This window comes from Meriones unguiculatus, chromosome 4, assembly GCF_030254825.1.
Source record: "Meriones unguiculatus strain TT.TT164.6M chromosome 4, Bangor_MerUng_6.1, whole genome shotgun sequence".
NCBI classification, from domain to species: Eukaryota; Metazoa; Chordata; class Mammalia; order Rodentia; family Muridae; genus Meriones; species Meriones unguiculatus.
The window spans coordinates 45,059,940-45,078,660 of NC_083352.1; the positions used below are offsets into that span (position 1 = coordinate 45,059,940).

The 18,721-nt window shown below is 38.2% G+C and overlaps 1 protein-coding gene across 1 annotated transcript in view; it reads right to left on the minus strand.

The window, feature by feature from the left end:
• Neil3 (nei like DNA glycosylase 3) overlaps positions 1-17,602 on the minus strand; it is a 52,658-nt gene extending 35,056 nt beyond the window's left edge. Inside the window, exons 1-2 of the mRNA XM_021664158.2 lie at positions 17,380-17,602; positions 3,969-4,093 (exon numbers count right to left, since the gene is read on the minus strand). Of these exons, the coding sequence (XP_021519833.1) occupies positions 3,969-4,093; positions 17,380-17,535 (281 nt within the window). The 5' untranslated portion in view covers positions 17,536-17,602. The remainder of the gene's footprint in view (positions 1-3,968; positions 4,094-17,379) is intronic.
• Positions 17,603-18,721: the final 1,119 nt, after the last annotated feature.

Genomic DNA, 18,721 nt, shown 5'->3' on the forward strand with positions numbered 1-18,721 from the left:
CCATAAAATATAAAGAGCTCAAGAAATCAGACACCAACAAACCAAATAATCCAATTAAAAAATGGAGTGCAGAGGTAAGCAGAGAATTCTCAACAGAGGAATATTGAATGGCAGAGAAACATTTAAAGAAATGCTCAACATCCTTAGTCATCAGGGAGATGCAAATCAAAACAACTAATATTCCATTTTACACCAATCAGAATGGCTAAGATAAAAAAACTCAAGTGACAACACATGCTGGAGAGGATGTGGAGAAATGGCTCAACTTTTAAGAGCGCTTGTTTTTCAGGAGGAACTGGACATCTCTATTCTTTCTCAGGGGACCTGAGCACCCTCTACTGGTCACATAGGGCATGCATGCATGTGGTGAGCAAACATACATGCAGGCAAAACACCCCCACACATTAAAAATTTAAAAAGGGGGGAGGGGTGCTGGAGAGATGGCTCAGAGATTAAGAACACTGGTTGTTCTTCCAAAGATCCTGAGTTCAATTCCCAGCAAAAAAGTGGTGGCTCACAACCATCTATAATGGATCTTTTACTGTCTTCTGGGATGCAGGCAGAACACTGTATAAATAATAAATATTTTAAAAAGTTTAAAAAAGTGAAAGAAGATTAAATAAAAAATAAATGTAATCCAATAATGGGAGAAAACCCAAAAAGTCTCACCATAAAATGCCCCCATTTAAAAAAAAAAAAAAAAGACAGTCGTTACAGCTGATGATGACTAATTTCCAGAAAAACATTTTCCCCGAAGCTAAGTGGGGCAAGTGTCTGAAAACAATGTCTTTATGACTCTGATGTATATGGTTTAGTTCAGAATTCTTATCATACTTAAATTTCATCCCGCATGCTTTGTGATGGAATGTGAAAAAATTTTACGCTGTAGATGTCTTTTATAAGTAGTTTGTAGCTCCCATGAAGACAGGTTAGCAAACTAAGAAGGTTATACTACCTCCTGCATATCATGGGGAAGCTCATATCACTTAAACTACAAAACTGATTATGAAAGTTCAATGGCAAAATCCACAAAATACTACAAATATAATTTCTGGTCTCTGACTAGGTTTGCAAGTCATAGTCAGTACCAGCCACATAAGGCATAAGTTGGAAGGAGCCAAGTGCTTAGAACAGTTATATCCACTTTGGTGACGAAAGTCTGTGTGGTGGACCTGCCTAGCTGACTAGATAGATACATGCACATGCTGTGTTAGCCATGTCTGCATCTAAAGTAAGTAAAGGTTACATTTGCTAGTGCATTATTATATATATTTATTTTTCTTAGTTTATGGACATATTTGTTGCATGTATAGCAGAATTAAGAATTGGGGCTGGCAGGATGACTCAGTGGGTAAGGGCCCTTGCCATGTAAGCATGGTGACCCAAGTTTGCTGGCACCAACATAAAACGGAAGGTAAGCAGGGTCCACAAACTTGTCCTCTCACCTCCACATGTGTGCTGTAAGACTGTGCCCACATATACAAGCACATGCCAGACAATAATAGATACAAACATTATTTAGCCTTGTTTTAGTTGAAGAGGGTATTTGTATAGGTAGTAGTCCCACAGTACTACCACTGTGCCTGTAAAAGAAATGCATATGAAATACTGTTTACTGTTCCATGGTGCTATTATGATCCCTTGGATAAAGCTTTTACTAACAGAAATGATCACTCTTTAATTTGAATTTTTTTCTGAAGTGTAGCTTTTGATACAGCAAGCTCTCTTGTAGTGGACCGTGACATTATTCTCTTGTAGTATATTCTACTTTCACAAACAAATGCATCCCTGAAGACTGATAATTTCCCTGTCAGTGAATATGCATCATGACTAAAATTCACAGGGATATTGGTCATGCCATTCTGGGTATTTGGATAACTGGAAGAAATAATCTAAGTATGTTTCTTGCTATATACTCTCTAAGAAGCAGTATGGTTAGAAAGCAAGTTAAAACAGAAGACTAAATTTCTATCTACAGTGCACAGACCTGCAGTTTCACACAAAGATCATCTTTCTTTGATGCAGCCATTTATTCCCTAAGAAGCATAGGTTAGGAGTGCATTTTTTTTAAATGAAAGTCATATTGTAATATGGAATGCAGTTGAGTTTTGATTGCTAAGTTCAGATTCCAACAGCTGTCTGCCAGTGACCTTGAACTAATACACAGAATAGTCATTAGGACTGCAGGAAATTCAAAGTAAGCAAGCCAGTGAACTTTTTCCCACCCACTTACTGAGATAGGTACTCTCCAGGGACGGTACTGGTTCATGTAGCTTGGAGATGTGATTGCCCTTGTTTAGAACTTCATGGAACACTTACTGACAGCCCTTCACTGAGAAATGATTCCCTCTTTATCAGTCTGGTGGGGAACATTTGATAAAAAGCCTCCTTCTCATCCCACCAAAATAAATCTGCGCTTAACATCAAGAATCAATAACATATCAATGTTTGCAACTACCATCCATGGATCCCATTGTGCATGACTCTGTCTGGAGCTTAAGTGTTTTCAACGACATCTATCTGTTGAGGTAATAATATAACTGGCAATACATCATTACTGCCTGAACGAAAGGACATGTGCTGATGTTATCAGTTCCATGCAAAGGAAAATCATGAAGTGACAATGTGGCCCAAGGACAGAAGCTGCTGACAAGTAAGAGAACACCTGAAAGGAGAAGCAATTACAGAAAACTGAAGTACACCAATTATGCAGGAGAGGAGATGCAATAAATAACAATCAGAGAGTCATGCCACCTCCAGGAGTGTTTTACACCTTCAGTTAGAAGCACAGGGTCCAGGAACAGCTTTTCCTTGTAAGGTGATAACTGGCTGGTATCTTAAAGGACCACCAAAAAAGGCTCTAGGAAGCAAGCCAATATTCACAGTTTGCAAAACCTGAGGCTAGCCTCTAAAACCACATGGTGATTTGAGAGACATATTGACTCACAGACCTCTTCTTTTTCCCTGAAAAAGTTCAATAGGTGGTCATTCAAGTCCAACTGTTATCAACTTAGACAAGGCCATATATATATATGGCTTGTCCTTCTTTGCCAATATATTATCCATGCATTCCCATAAGAACTCTGAAACATGTATGGATATAACCTAGAACTTCCACTCAGATGTAGCCTGTGGTAGCTCAGTAACCAATTGGTTTCCCAAAGTGAGGGGAACAAGGACTATTTCTAACAGGAACTCAATGACTAGCTCTTTGGTCTCCCCACCCCCGAAGGGAGGAGCAGTCCTGTTAGGCCACAGAGGAGGGCTTTGCAGCCAGTCCTGAAGATACCTGATAAAACAGGATCAGATGAATGGGGAGGAGGTCCCCCCTATCAGTGGACTTGGAAAGGGGCACGGTGGAGATGAGGGAGAGAGGGAGGGACTGGGAGGGAATGAGGGATCGGGACATGGCTGGGATACAGAGTTAATAAAATGTAACTGATAAAAAAATAATAATAATAAAATTAAAAAAATTAAATTAAATTAAAAAAAAGAACTCTGAAACAATGGATAACTTAGTATATCTGTGGGAAGCTTGTGAATTCTTTAAGTTCCCAAATTCCATTTAGAGATTCAGAGAAAGAAGACAGAAAAATACAAAAAGTCTAGGGATGCGCTTAAGCCAAAATAGTCTGTCACAAGTACAAAACAGCCTATGTTACCATAAGTAAAATAACATCTGCTGAAAATCAAAACAAGCATGACTCTGCTGTACTAGAGAAGTCCTGCTAGCCTCTTAACATTTCTTTTTTAAAAGAAACAAACTGATTGTCCTACAAGTAATGATGACATCACAGAGCATTCCTCCCACACTTATTTCTTTCCATGATACAATCCCAGACTGGAACTCTCTTAAATCTGGGAGCACTTTCTACATGATTACATGTGAAACCTGGCAAACAGCACACAAGTCTTCCGCCCACCTTTAAACATGGAGCAGCATGATGTATTGGACAGGTTCATCTTACCGTAAAGCTCTTGGGCCAAAGTACATAAACAGCTCCTTCCCCAAGGTTTCCACGCCACTGTAAACATATCCGTTAGACAGGCTCAAGAACGTCCAGCCAGAATCCTTAGCATTCATTGTAGCGGCCTAGTAGAAAATACATACATATGTAACACACATATATGCAAACTCTACACACAATTACAATGCAATTCTTAAACCCAGTTCTATTACTCCATGATGAGGTTCATCCCTAAAAATAAAAAGGACCTCTAACAAGTCAAATAATGCAATTATCTATTTACATATATTTTGTCCAATTACTGTGCAGTCACTGGAAAAAGAGAATAGGCAATATTTAAATTGAAAAATAAAAGTCACTGTAAATAATTAAGATGACTTTTTCCAAGACCATATTGTGCATGTGTGCACACATACAATTACAGGAAAGCTATGAGAATGTTGTAAAAATAACAACTAGACTATAAAACTTTCTGCTTCTGAAATGCTATTTAAAGTTCCTTGGAACAAATATTCCAATCAGAGTGTACTGCTAAAAGTGATGATGAATAAAATAGGAAAACAAAGATTTTTAACTGCACTGGTGAAACTTTAGGGATAGTTGAGTCAAAAGTCTGCAATAAGAGAGACAACCAGCAAAGTCCAGGAGCTTTCTTTTTTTTTTTTTTTTTCTTTTAAAACAGGGCATTTAAGAATGAAGCCTGGCATCCAGCGTAGGAAATTTAATTCATGATCCGCCCCACCTAAGCCATAATGTGAATACAAAGAAAGGGAAATTCACTTTCCCATCAGCCTTCCAAAACAAAACAACATAGTTAGAATTGAAATTCATGTAATCACAAATAAAACATAATGTGAAACATAAATACAAAATATAGTTTCCTTCGTAGGGGAAGGTCCAAGGAATGGGATTTGATTTAAATATTGGTAATGTTTGTTTTCTTAATCTGCACATTATGTATACCAGTGTTTCTTATATCATGTTTTATTGTTTAAATGTTTCACAGGCATCATTTAAAGAACACTCAAAATTTAGTAAAAATGTTAAACTTATATATATATATATATATATATATGCGCACACATATATATTATAAGAAAAAGAGGATGGAGAGACATCTCAGTGATTAAACAGAGTACTTACTGCTGTTGCAGAAGATTTGAGTTTTGCTCACAGCACCTAGACAAAACTCATAACTAACTCCAATTCTAGAGGATTCTAGGCTTTTTTTCTAGTCTCTATAGGCATTAGATACACATATTCTTCATGAAATGATCTGAAGAGCTGAAGTGTCTCTCCAGCTCTCCCCTGCCCACCTGAAACAATTTTATACACACACATACACAACATGCTGCACAGTACACATAAAACATAAACTCTTAATCTGTCATTCCCCTCAAATTTCTTTTTCTTTCTTCTTAAAGGGCCAACAGTTGCCCAGAAGATTCTAAATAGGGCTGAAAATGTCTCATGTTGTCTTCAGTTTCAGGTGGAGTAATATTTTCCCACATTTTTTAAACTTTGGGCTCATGAATGCTTAGTTGTAATGTCTATCCTTTATTTTATTAAATTTGTCTTAGTTTCATATGTATATATATATATGAAACAATAGTGTTTATTTCTGAGAAATAATAAGCTGATATATAAGAAGACTGAGAATAGCCACCCTTCCACTATTCAAGGTTGTGGTAGACACGGCTCATGCCAGAATTTTCCACTACCTAAAGCTCAAGGATCTTTAAAGGGTTTTAAAATATGCCTTTACCTTTTCTTTTTTTTTTCTTGGTTTTTTGAGTTAAGAGTCTCATTACGTAGCCTTGGCTGTCCTGGAATGCACTATGAAGACCAGGCTTGCCTCAAATTCACAGAAATCCTCCTGCCTCATCCTTCCAAGTGCTGGCCATTAAAGGTGTGCACCACACCACAACTGACTTAGGTCCCATCTTCTGTGGTAAGTACTTGGGAATTAGTTATAGGCTCAGACTGATTGGCAAATGCATCAAACAATTGTTAAAAGCAAAAGCCTTCCACCTCTGCATAAAGCACAGGATGAGCCTGGGAGATTCTAGCATCAGCTAGAGGCCAGCTGTCACTATGTCCTCAGAACTTCTGCTTCTAAGTTACTTTTCAGAAATGGACTCAAGGTCCAATGGATGATTATTAAGTACTACTAAGGCAGGCTAGAGTACTGAGTGAGGAGAAAACGAATTCACATCTGCTTTGCGTTTTATAAATGAGTATGTTACTGTTGTAAATTGATAAAAAAAAAAAAAAACCCACAAGTCTTGCATTTCTGTCTCCTGGAGTCGCTAAGCCACTTCTATACACTTTGAGCCAAGTATAGACTGCAATAGCAGATTTCAAGGTAGGTTTCCATAGTGACCAATTAGTATGTACAAAGTTCTTTAAACTAGCCAGGACACTTTTAAGATGATGAAATACAGATCAGACATAGATCTATTATAAGTAACCTTTGTCTAAATATAGACTGGCTACATTTTCAGGATCTCATATTTAAAGGCTTACTTTTATTTTAATTCTTCTCTTATAAATGAATGGCTCAGAACCTTGTTTCTCCACCATTCCAATGTCAACTACCTCTTACCCAGCCCTATGATTTTTTTATTACTTTCTGGTTTTAACTATACTTACTCTCTAAAATGTTTTATTAAGGCTTCAAGCAGAGGGTCAGTGATGAATTGTACCCCATTTAACACACACACACACACACACACACACACACACACACACACGCACATATACACATGCGCACACACACTCTCATGTTCAGCAGGTTCCCCCAGTCCTTGGTTCAAAAGTAAGTAGCTACTTGTGCTATGTACCCAGTGTTTTGACCCAATGTTTTTACAAGTTAAATATCAAACTTAACATCTACCTACTATCTAACTGGCCAATTACAAATCCTTTCGTAAGGTGCCACATTACTGTTTGTCTCCTGAGGGTCCTATACCACATTGTCCACTTCCCTTCTCTATGTGGGAACTCACATAATTAGACGATTCTCACTTCCCATCTAGTCCCTGCCCATACATTTTTTCCTTCTTCCCTTCACCCAGTTCTGGCTTCACCTTGTTTTATAATGGCTCTTGGCAGAGACTCAGATGCTGTCACAATGCTGAATAAAGTAGTCAGTGAATCCTAATTGTCTCATGTGAAGTCTCCTCAAATTGCTAAATTAACAGCTTTGACAAGAACTTACATCATTTACGTAAAAACTGTAGAAGCCAACAGCTATGACAGCTTATGTTATTCTCCTTGCTTTGTCTACAACTGACATTCTCTGACAACCAAAATGGTACATGACACCTGGAAAGACAACTCTTTCCACTAAAAATGGCCGATTCATGGCTGTTTAATTGGATTAATTTATTTCAGAAAAGTTTATTGACTTCTTTGACTATTCAGGCTGTGTTCTAGAAGCTGGGCATATATCAACAAGTAAAAAAAAAAAAAAATTAAATTACACCACATGTAGAGTTTATCCTCTGGTAGGGAAAAAGACCAGGAGAGAAATAGAAGAATAAGGTTGAGGGCAGGGGGTACAACAAGTTGCAGTTTTAGAGGGGCATACCATAATTTCACTGGGGAGTTGGCATTTGATCAAGTTTTAAATGAGGTGAGGCAGTGAGCCACGGCTTTGGAGAAAGGAATTACAGTGTGGTGCCTTTCTTGTGTCACAGGCCAGGGTAGCCACTGCACAGAGGACTAGGAATGAGATAAGTGAGATTTGACATATAAAAGAAATCAGAATGCATGGCCCAAGGTCCAATGTAAGGAGTGGCTTTTTCTCCTTAATGGAGTTGAGCAAAAATATGACCTACATTAGTACTTTAAATGCACTCAGTGGCTGCTGGGTAGAATTTTGGCTGAAGGAGTTAAAGGTAAAAGCCTGAATATTACTTATGAGACAACTACAAAGATTCAGCTAAGCAACACAAGCATCTGGGTCATTGAGATGTTGTGGTGCTAAAAGGGCCAAATTTTTAAACATATTTTGAAAGTCAAACAAAGTGTTTGCAGATGAATTGAATGTGGAACAGGCGAGTCAGAGATCTAAGTCAATGAATTTGGGACCAGAATAATAAGAAAGAAAAGTCACTGAGATACCCAAGGAAAGAATAGAGGAAGGGAAAGCGCAGGTTTAGTTTAGCAATTAAAGTTGAGGCATTTGTTATGAAAATATCAAGACGATAAATATGGGATTTTGGGTTTTGCCGGATGTCTGAGCTTGAAGAAGTAAATTTTATTCAGTGTTCTGAAGAGAAACTGTCTGGACCAGTGATGTTAGAGGAGATAGAAGGGACTATGTACAGACAAATAGCATAGGCACAAGAAAAGTCTAGGGTACTCCAGAGTTAAACTGTTGGGAGGAAGAAGAACATGCTAAGAAGGCTTAAGATGTTAGGGAAAAGGGACAAGGAAGCAGCAAAGGAGACCAAGTAGGCAGCCAGCAAGGCAAGGGCAAAACCCAGCCACTGTGGCATCCCAGGAACACCTAAAAAACACATTCCAAGGAACAGGATAAGTCAAAGGCTGCTGACAAACCAAGACAAAGTCTGAGCCTAGACCCTGAACTCAGTCACACAGCAGTAATTTATAGCAATAGTTTCAGAGACATAATAATGGCAAAAACCTGATTAAGCACCAGGACTGAGAGATCATAGAGAACAGGAATAGCGGCAGGGAGGCAGTGAAATCACAAAATGTATGGAATATAGAAAGGGGGAGGATCTGAGAGGAAATGGAGATAAGTGGATTTTTGCTTGTTTTGAGATGACTCATGTTTGTGTGTTGATGGGAAAATTCGGTAATGGAAAATGATCATACAGCAGAGCAGCTGCAGAACCAGTTTTATGGAGCAGGAAGGTTCAAGGACACACAAAGTTTAATATCAGGATGGAGGGCAGACAACGCAGGTATAAATGGGAGTTGGTATGAAGTCATGCATGTGTTATTTATCTACTGACTGATTAAGTCTCTGAGTAAACAAGGAAATAAGATTATCAACTAAGAGAAATGCAGGCCCCAGGGATCTGGATCTTCAAAAATATCCTGTAGTATAGTAATGCTACTCTAACTCATCATTTTCAGGTTGAAGCCAATGTCCTCACACAAATGGTGTCACCGGCTCCATCCTATCACCTGAAATCTGCCATAAATCATCTATGAAAAAGATGGCATTGAAATTGCACTGGAGAGCACACAGCTCAATCCTGCTTACCCGAACTCAATCTCATCAGTTAATAGTCACTGAAAAAAAAAAAAAAAACACTCTCAGTCCTTTACTACCTAGTCTTTGCTTTACCTACATCAGAAAGCACCTGAATTTTGTTGTTGTTATTTTAATCATATAGATTCTGAAAGCCAGGCCGGTATCTGACAGATATTTTGTACCTTATAAGTACAACTATCTCACTATCAGAACACTTAAGTTTAATTAAGCAGCAAAATACGACTATTTATGATTGTAATTGGAGAACCAAAATATTTACAAGTAAAATTCATATCCAATTTTTAATGTTAAACCACCATATGACATATATTTCAAAAGCAAACTATAGAAAGTGGTTATTAGACATATAATAGAGGATAAACATACTAAATCTATATTCCTAAAGAAGCTAAACAACAAGGAAGACCCTAAAAAAGATGCTCAATTCTCATTCAGAAGGGCAAATCCCATAGACATTAGAAGCAGAAGAAGACAGGGAACAAGAACAGGAGCCTACCACATAGGGGCTTTGAAAGACTTTACTGACTGAGGTATCAAAGCAGAGGTTGAGACTCAGCCTAACTATGGGCAGAGGGCATGGAACTGTATGAAAGAAGGGGGGAAAAGAAAGCTGGAGGGGACAGGAGCTCCAAAAGGAGACCAACAGAGCCAAAAATCCTGGGTACATGAGTTTTTTTCTGAGACTGATACTCCAACCAAGGAACATGCGGGGACATAACCTTGAACCCCTGCACAGATGTAGCCCATAGACTCAGTCTCCAAGTGGGTTCCCTAGTAAGGGGAGTGGGGGCTGTCTCTGGCATGAACTCAGTGGCAGACTCTCTGGTCACCTCCCCTTGGGGGGTGCAGCCTTGCCAGGCCACAGAGGAAGACAATGCAGCCAGTACTGATGAGACTTGATAGGCCAGGGTCAGATAGAAGGGGAGAAGGACCTCCCCAATTAGTGGACTGGAGGGTCATAGGAGAAGAGGAAGGAAGGGTTGAATTGGGAGGAGATGAGGGAGGGGGGCCGCAGCCAGGATACAAAGTGAATAAGTTGTAATAAATAATAATAATAAAAGAAAATAAAAGGACAAATATGAGTTTTAATGGAAGTCTAAACTTTTTGCCCTAATATTAAAATATCCAGGGCTTCAAATAATACCTATTAGGGAGAGAACAAACCATCTTCATATTGATAACCATTCTGGATTTTTCTCAGATGATTTCTAACCATGTGCCAAGTTATGATACAAAGCATACAAGGTGGAGAATATATATATATATATATATATATATATATATATATATATATACAATGTATAGCATGTACAGTCTGTAAAGAACACATAAAACACATAAACCACCACACTCAGGTTAATTTCAACAAATTTTTGTTCTGTACCCCTACACACACACACACACACACACACACACACACACACACACATACACAGTGTAATTACTCAAGACAGAAAGGATTTTCTTAGAGCATCAATCAGTACATCTACTGTTATCTATCAGAAATAGTAGAAATATCTAAAGGTGGAAATTTTAGTCACATAGTATTATAAAGCAAAACCTTGGTGGATTGTCCTTCAAACCATAAACCAAACCTTTATGATCAATGGACCACATACTTATTAACAACTTAGAGGAGACCATATGCCCTTGCAAATCAATTCTGTTGTGCCTAGGAGGAGAAATCCAAAAATATAAAGGCCAATATACTTAAAATGCATGAGACCATTATATATCTTCACGCAGCTGTCAGTTCAAAGTGAAATATGTTGTCCTGGCTGAGAGAGCCTCAGAGAGCCTCAAACAAAATCCTTAAAGGTGTAATATGTGTCTCACTTGCTCTACTGGTATTTTATCCTATTCTCCATAACTAAAAACAATACACACTATGACATCATAGAAAAATTGAAAACAGTTATGAAATTGAAGGTTTTACCAAGTTGAAAAAAATGTTTATGGCCCAATGAATGTCAAAAGTCTAATGTAGGTGGTAGCAGAAGGGCAGGCAGAGGAATGAGCAGAGATGGGGAAAATAGTTACTTATGGAAAAACAATGACCTGAAACTATCAAGTGACTTCAACATGACAGAAAGTCATCCAGCCACAAATGCTGTGTGACCTTAGCTTGAATATGTTTTAAAGAAATGCATTTTTTTTTTTAACCTGATGAGGTATTCGGGAACTGGAGAAGAACATTGACATAGTTTCTTCCTTATTCATACACACACACACACACACACACACACACACATATTGTAAACCTCCCTAGCTCTCACATTTTCCTATGTGCTTACCTAGGGAGCTGAAAAATCTTGAGGCTCTCTGCTGGCTACGCTGAGGAGAGGTTTTCCTAGCTACCACTATGGTTTTATTACACTGAATTATTCCATATCCGTGACTTGTATTTCTCCCCTATCTATATAAGTTCCCTGGGGACAGAGATTCTGTTTAGCCAATATCCCCAAGGGCTTTCTACAATGTCTAGGGATATTTGTAATATTCATGGAATTAAATAGGCCCTTTCCCTCCTAAAGCCAGGACTGGATTTAAAATATAGGACTACTGTCTCCACCACCAACATTTTTTATAATTACCATAACCAAAAACTCTTCACACACAAAATCAATCAATCAATCAACAAATAAATAAATAAGAAACCTATCTTTTATTTTGTAATTATCTGCAACAGAAGGAACACAATTCTTACTACTATCAATGGTTTATACTCACTCCCTAAAATTTTCCATGAAGTAAACTACACACTCTATGGAAACTTTTTCTAATCAGATTAACTCATGTTTAACAACCAACCCCAATGTACCCCCCACACTGTGCCTCCACCTTTCTGACAGGTCCATTTGGCATTCAAACAATGGCTTTAAAACAGGCATTCAGATACTTCATTTTTGAAGGAAAATGATATAGATTAAATGTGCATTATCCATTATGCAGGTGCCTTGCCCAAGACAAACTGATTCAGTTTTAAATAATCAACTATACATAACACTTGGGACAAAATAAAAATTTTAGCTATGCTTGACTAAGTGTCACAAGCCCCTTCATATATTTTTTTCACCACTTTTTCTGCACCATCTCATTTTATGACCTTCTGCATACAGACTGGGCAAGGCTTTTGCAATAAACCTAAGATATTTACAAGATACTCGCTTGTCCTATTGTGGAATCTAAGGTTATCACCTCTTTCTATAAGCTTCTACTGCCCAGACAAATTCAAAAAATTAATTTCCACAAGGCTATTATCTTTGCTATAACTATACACAATTGCCCAATATGTACTTGACTTTCTCATGTTGACCCTTATAATCCTGTTACTGTGTTATTTGAACATTTGAACCTTTTCTTTCTTTGTCTGAAATAGAGATGAAAATCTCCTTTGCCACAATTTTAAGTATGATTGAGTAGGGTTCACCTTCCCATTTTCAAGTGGCTTAATAATATGAAATCTTGAAAACAACATATATTTTCAGAGACAGCACATGATTTATTGTGCTGATTACCATTTATCTTGCCTATTCGTGGGTGAACCAGGAATATGAACTTTGAAGAACAGAATAAGACTTTTTCCTAGACTAATGTTTTGACTCTCATTCAATTGCACATTGTTGTCAGAGAAAATGTCAAACTTTCAGAGTCTCAGTAATATACTTTTTTAAAATTATAGGTCACTTGTCTATCAATCTAAACCCTCAAAACCCCTAATTTCAAAAATGATTCCTAAAATCCAAAATAATATATTTAGGACCATACATGATAATGTGTTCCATAGCCTTTAGGACTTTTGTGTAGTCCAAATACTCTGTACCTCATCTTATGATATCAAGGGATCACACTCTTCATGAAAGAGAGGGTGTTCTAGCATGTTCTAACATAATTGAATCCGTAGAGAAAGCTATGCTCCAGGAAAAAGAGAAGCAATCACAGGGAAGTTTATTTTGCTAGCTTCTAAGCTAAGAGGCTTTAGGTACTCTAACTTGATGTGACCATAAACATCTCCAGAGGAGAAGGTAACAAAAGTAACAATGGCCAGATGTTCTTAACAGCATCTGGAACAGTGTTGGATCAAAGCTACAACAGCAACGGGACAACTCAGAACCTGCAGAAAAATTAGAATCTACTTCATTACCCCTCATTTCCCAAGTCCATGTGGGTGCAATAATGACCTTGAGTCTCTGGAAAAGTCATTATTATAAGTATCCATTTAAAAGACAAGACACACACTATGCATGCTCTATAAAATATATAGAAAACCCTTTTGGCTATTTAATTAGCTCATTCTTTCAAATAAAAGGCAAGAGAAACACCTAGAATTTTTTTCCTACTTTGAACAAGTTTCTACTTTGAAACTTTTACTGCAGGGCTTCTGTACTTTGATGTAGTCCATGTCTCCAAATGACACGTACAACTAAAGGTTGAAATAGTCATAATAAGACACTCCAGATAGACTCTTAAAAAATACTTAGCTATTTTACATTATCCAAAGCTTTGCTTTTCTCTATCCATTCAACTCATATTTAAATGCCTAGTCTGTTCATGAAGATCTAAAGTATCATATAGATGACTAAATGTAGGTGACACTAAATACATGTATGAAATCTTAAAGAGTCATCAGAGTAACCAGTGCATGCTTCAAAATGATGGATGCTTATAAATAGACTGTTTCTTTTTTTTTTGTGAAAGGAGATTAAAAACACATGCAGATTACACACTGATTTCACTAAAATACCATATCCACCCAACAATTAAAATTGGAGGATGGACTCGTTAAGGCTCATTAGCTAGACATGTTCATTTACATTCTGATATTGTATCTTACCATAAGGTTCCACAAACTCCAGCAGAGATTGATACAATGTGCAACCCAGTTGCTTGATTTTTAAGCTGACAAGAGAGTGGATCACAACTTAGAGAAGTGATGCAGTGTGTGGATGACTAGCAGATGACAAGATCTTCTACAGCAAGCTTTCTTCATAATATGAACCAGTTGTCACATGGGGAGAGGAATTAGTGGCTTTTCTATGGACTTTAAAATATAACCAAAAAATGCTATATGATAAACAAAGTAAGTAGTGCACTCTGGCAGTAGCTCCTGAGGTAAGAAATTTTATGTTTGGTTTTTAGAATAATGATTATCTGAAGTTTGAATCTTTTATATTAAGTGGCCACTTAATATTTCTTTAGCTCTCCTTTGTTATTTTTCATATTTATGGCACTGTAAAGAATACAATATGCAATTATTTTTAAATGCTGCTTTGAGAAAAACTAATCATTTCAAGCCAGTCGTAGAAACATTAAATAGCTTTAGCTCTTTGGCGAATATGCCTAAGAAATGGGGATCATCTGTTACAATAATGATCTTGCCAGAAGTTTGTGACAGTGGTCCATATTTTAATGAAATTTAGTATAGATCCAACATCCCTCTCAAGTGCAAAAGACTGTTGATATTTACACGGGTTGTTATTATGCTTTTTAGATCAAAGGCCCAGAAAATGAAGTCATAACAGAGTATTTAGGATTTCACTGAAAGCCACATTATTAATTCCATATTGATTTTCAATCCAGTGTCAATAGAAGCAGATCCGTCATTCTAATCATATGGCTCTTCTTTCTATTAAGGCACTATCCATAATGGCTTTAAATGCAGGGCTATTTATTTGTGGAACATAGCTTAGTGAGTAGTGTTGCCAAGTGCCTCTAATCATTGCTCAACCATTAAGGAAGCACTTCTATTAGGTTATCAAGATGCACTCTTTGGTGCCATCTGAACACAGAAATGAAGAGAATTATCAGAGCAGATAATTGACTGAGGTGAACAAAATTTAAATGGTGGAGGACACCTCCAAAACCCAAGGTCACACTTCTTCAGTTAATAAGAAATCGCTATCACGCACAGGACCTTATGGTGTGCCATCGCATTAACCAGTCTATTACTGAATCTTTTATTACTGAGAGTAGCTATAACATACATAAAAGTGTTGGCTGCAGAGTCTGGAGGGAGCTCAAACCTTGGCCCCACACCTTACAACATGTGATAGTGTTCAATTGACTTAAACTCACCTTCAGCTCCCATGTTCCTTTTCTGTAGTACCAGGCTTATCTTTATTGTAGTATTTATTCTTCCTCATGACTAACTTTTGTCACAGATAATCAAAATAAACGTAAAATGAATTGTTAATGCTATTTTGTCTAAATACCAGTAAGGTGATTATTTAAAACAGTCTTGGTTTCTTGCTACAGGAATCTTATTTTTATAAACAATAATTTTTTTAATAAATAGAACTGGTTTAGTTTACCAGGAACTAATAAAGAGTATACCACAAAATATTATTGTTGAATGACATCCATCATGGTATCAATAGGATGCTCATATCTTAGGTGCTGCTAAGTGCTACAGTCTTTACTTCTAAAATACTGACTGGCTTTCTTCACTTAATCTGTACCACCAGCAGCTGAGCCCAAGATTCTCACCTGGGTCAATGCAATGCCTACTTGAGATTTCTTCTAGCATTTTCTTCTCCAATATGCAGTGTTCTAGCCACACTGTAAATAAATCTTACTACAATTCAAAGTTTCTCACAATGCCTAAGATAAAGAAAAAGTCTTGAATGTGAAGCATTTGAGATGGCTCAGCAGGTAAAGGCACCAGTCACTAAGGCCGAAAGTTTGGTTTGGTCCTTGGAACCCACACTACATAGAAAACCCTGCAAGTTTCCCCGGCTTCCACATGCTCTGTGGCACACATGTAACTACTTCCACACAAACAAGTACACACAAAAATAAAATTCAGCTCAACTAATCAAAGTCCCAGTTGTGGTATATGGAGTTCTTGATAATCCACCTATCAAGCTGAATATCAAACCACCTTCTCATTCTTTTACATACACACAGGTTTTCGTTCAGGCCCTTTTATGCTATTTTTCTGCATGTATGGCCCACCTTCATCCCAGGGATCTGCTACGCCCCCTTCACATATCAGCTTTGTTCCCTCCAGAGGGAGACTCCTCTGGTCTCTTTGTTTGATCCAAGAGAGAACCACCACATACTTCCTCTGAAAACACATCAATTTCTAATTCTTTATGTTACCTTTTACTGAGTAGCTATGCATTTCCCCAACCAGAAGGACAAACTTATTTTCCCTCCCCTGTACTTTGAGACTATTCAAAATTTTGCTGAGTGATCTTCATCAACACTAATCTTTTAGAGAACTATTACCATAGATCTCTATAGTGCTCTGAAATAATTTCGAGAAACATGATAATTACAAAAAAAAAATACAGAGCACTTGCTGATATATCAAGTCAAAATAAAATAGAAGCACAACTGTTAAAAGATCCAAAACTTTTCCACCCCAGCTTCAAAATACATTTTCCTTCTTTTTTTTCTTTCCAAGTTGGGAGCATATGCTAATTTCATAGCAGGCAACTTCTTTCCTAGACCAAAGGCTATGAGGAAGCTTTGCAAAAGAAATTGAAGTACAGCACAATATTGCATGTATCCATAAAATACAATCAGCCACACATCTAGAGGGCTTTAAAAGCATGATAGTTTAATCAGAATATTTTCAGTATAGTTCTAAGTTCTTACCAAATGACTATCCAGCCATCTGCAATGTATGCCTGAGTGGCAAGAAGCTGAGCTACAATTTACTTTAAAAAGAAATAAATTCACTTAAGGAAACCAGAACTAGGTTTTACTGCCCCTTCATTAGATGGCAATATTCAGCTGAGTGGGAATTTAGTGCTAAATTTTCCATGTGCAACTTTAAAATTATATATTACTTGTCAACCACAGAGTTTTAGGCAAGCGAAGGGCTAGAATTTTAAAAAGTTCAGACTTACAATGTGAACAGAAAAACACACCAGACATTGCACAAGTCTGATGACATTGTCAGTGAAAGTAGACTGTAAACACTAGAAAACATTGTTTGCTGACTGACTTACAGAGTTGTAATAAAATACCTTCCCTGGATCTGGCACATTTGGCTAGGACTCACTTCTTAGGGAGCCATAAACACTGGGAAACAGTGGCCCTAAGCCACGTTGACCCAAGTAGATAGATATGCCACGGATCCCCGAAACCTGGTGATATTTTCACTCCAGTTCCCCCTGCAGGCTCCACGCAGGCATCAGACTGACTCACCTGGGAAGAGACCCCAGCCAGGGAGGCTGCCGGGGACCGCTCAGGGCCTACGGGGCTCTGGAGAGCTCTTCCCCGCAAGCCAATCACGGCCTGTCCCGGCAGCACACGCGCCCGAATCCTCTCTCCATTCAGTTTACAGCCTGGCCCTTCCACCATCTCAGTAGCCTGAGGGGAGCCCCGGCTAGGTGCAACGCCTAACAGAAAAACAATCAAACAACTGCACTTTCCCGCGGACACAGACTGGGCGGAAAGAAAGTTCAAATCTCCCGCGTGCCCAGCCCCTCCCAGGCCCCGCCCACATGGTGCTGACTCCTCCCCGAACCCTAAAGGCCAGCGCACTCCCGGGTGCAGCAGGTCACACCCAGGTCATTGGTCTTCCTGTGGAGCCGGTGCACAGTGAAAGGCGTCCACAGAACCAGGCTTAATGTAAGAACTCAGGAAAGGGAGCTGAAGACTTACAAACTACATTTGAGCTACTCAGCCAGCGCTTTTTAAGCTGAAATATAGCACTTTGAAACAACGTCAGTTTGTGGTTTTATAAAAGCTCAGCGCTATGCGCCAGTTAAAGTGGAAAAGTAAATGTGCAGATTTGTCTAACGGCTTTCCAGTGTGGAGTGATGAGTGTTTCTAATTGTCTGCATCAGACTCAGGACTGCCTGGAGTCTGCATTCTGGTTCACTCAAATTCAGTTCTGATCTCTGTGCTCTGAGGGAGAAGAGTCTGAAATAGCCTCTTCCCTTTCACCTTTGTGTTGTTTGTTGTTATCTAATGAATGACATCATTTGTTATTTGAAAGTTTCTGTGAGTCAGAAGTTGGCAAGGTCCAGCTAGCTCCACAGTTCTCTAAAGGTTACAGGGTAACCAACTTCCCATAATTCGGGAGGCTGAGAACCTCAAGGTCACAGTGGCAATAGTTCGGTTGTCTGGTGAGATCTGGTTTTGTTTACTAGCTGGTGATTTGAGTAGCATGAGCCCTTCCGGGAGAGTGGGGTGCTGTGTCCATGTCCTAAGACATCCTCAGGATAAAGGATATATAACCATATTCATGCAGACCCATTTTGCAAAGGCCACACTGGGAGTTAAATCGCACCATGAATTTTACATGAAGGACAAACACTGACACACACCAGTCTGTTACAGTCACTAATTCCTCATCACCATACACTTTGGTGCACTTTTAGTGCTCTATAATTAAACTGTCGGTAATCTCTGAATTTCCTTGCACTCTGTAATTTCTTTTTCATATTGTTTCATATTGTTCCTCATTATTTCCTGTTCTCCACAACTTACTCATTGATAACTTTATTCTTGTCATTAATTTTCCCTAAAACTCATTCTCATC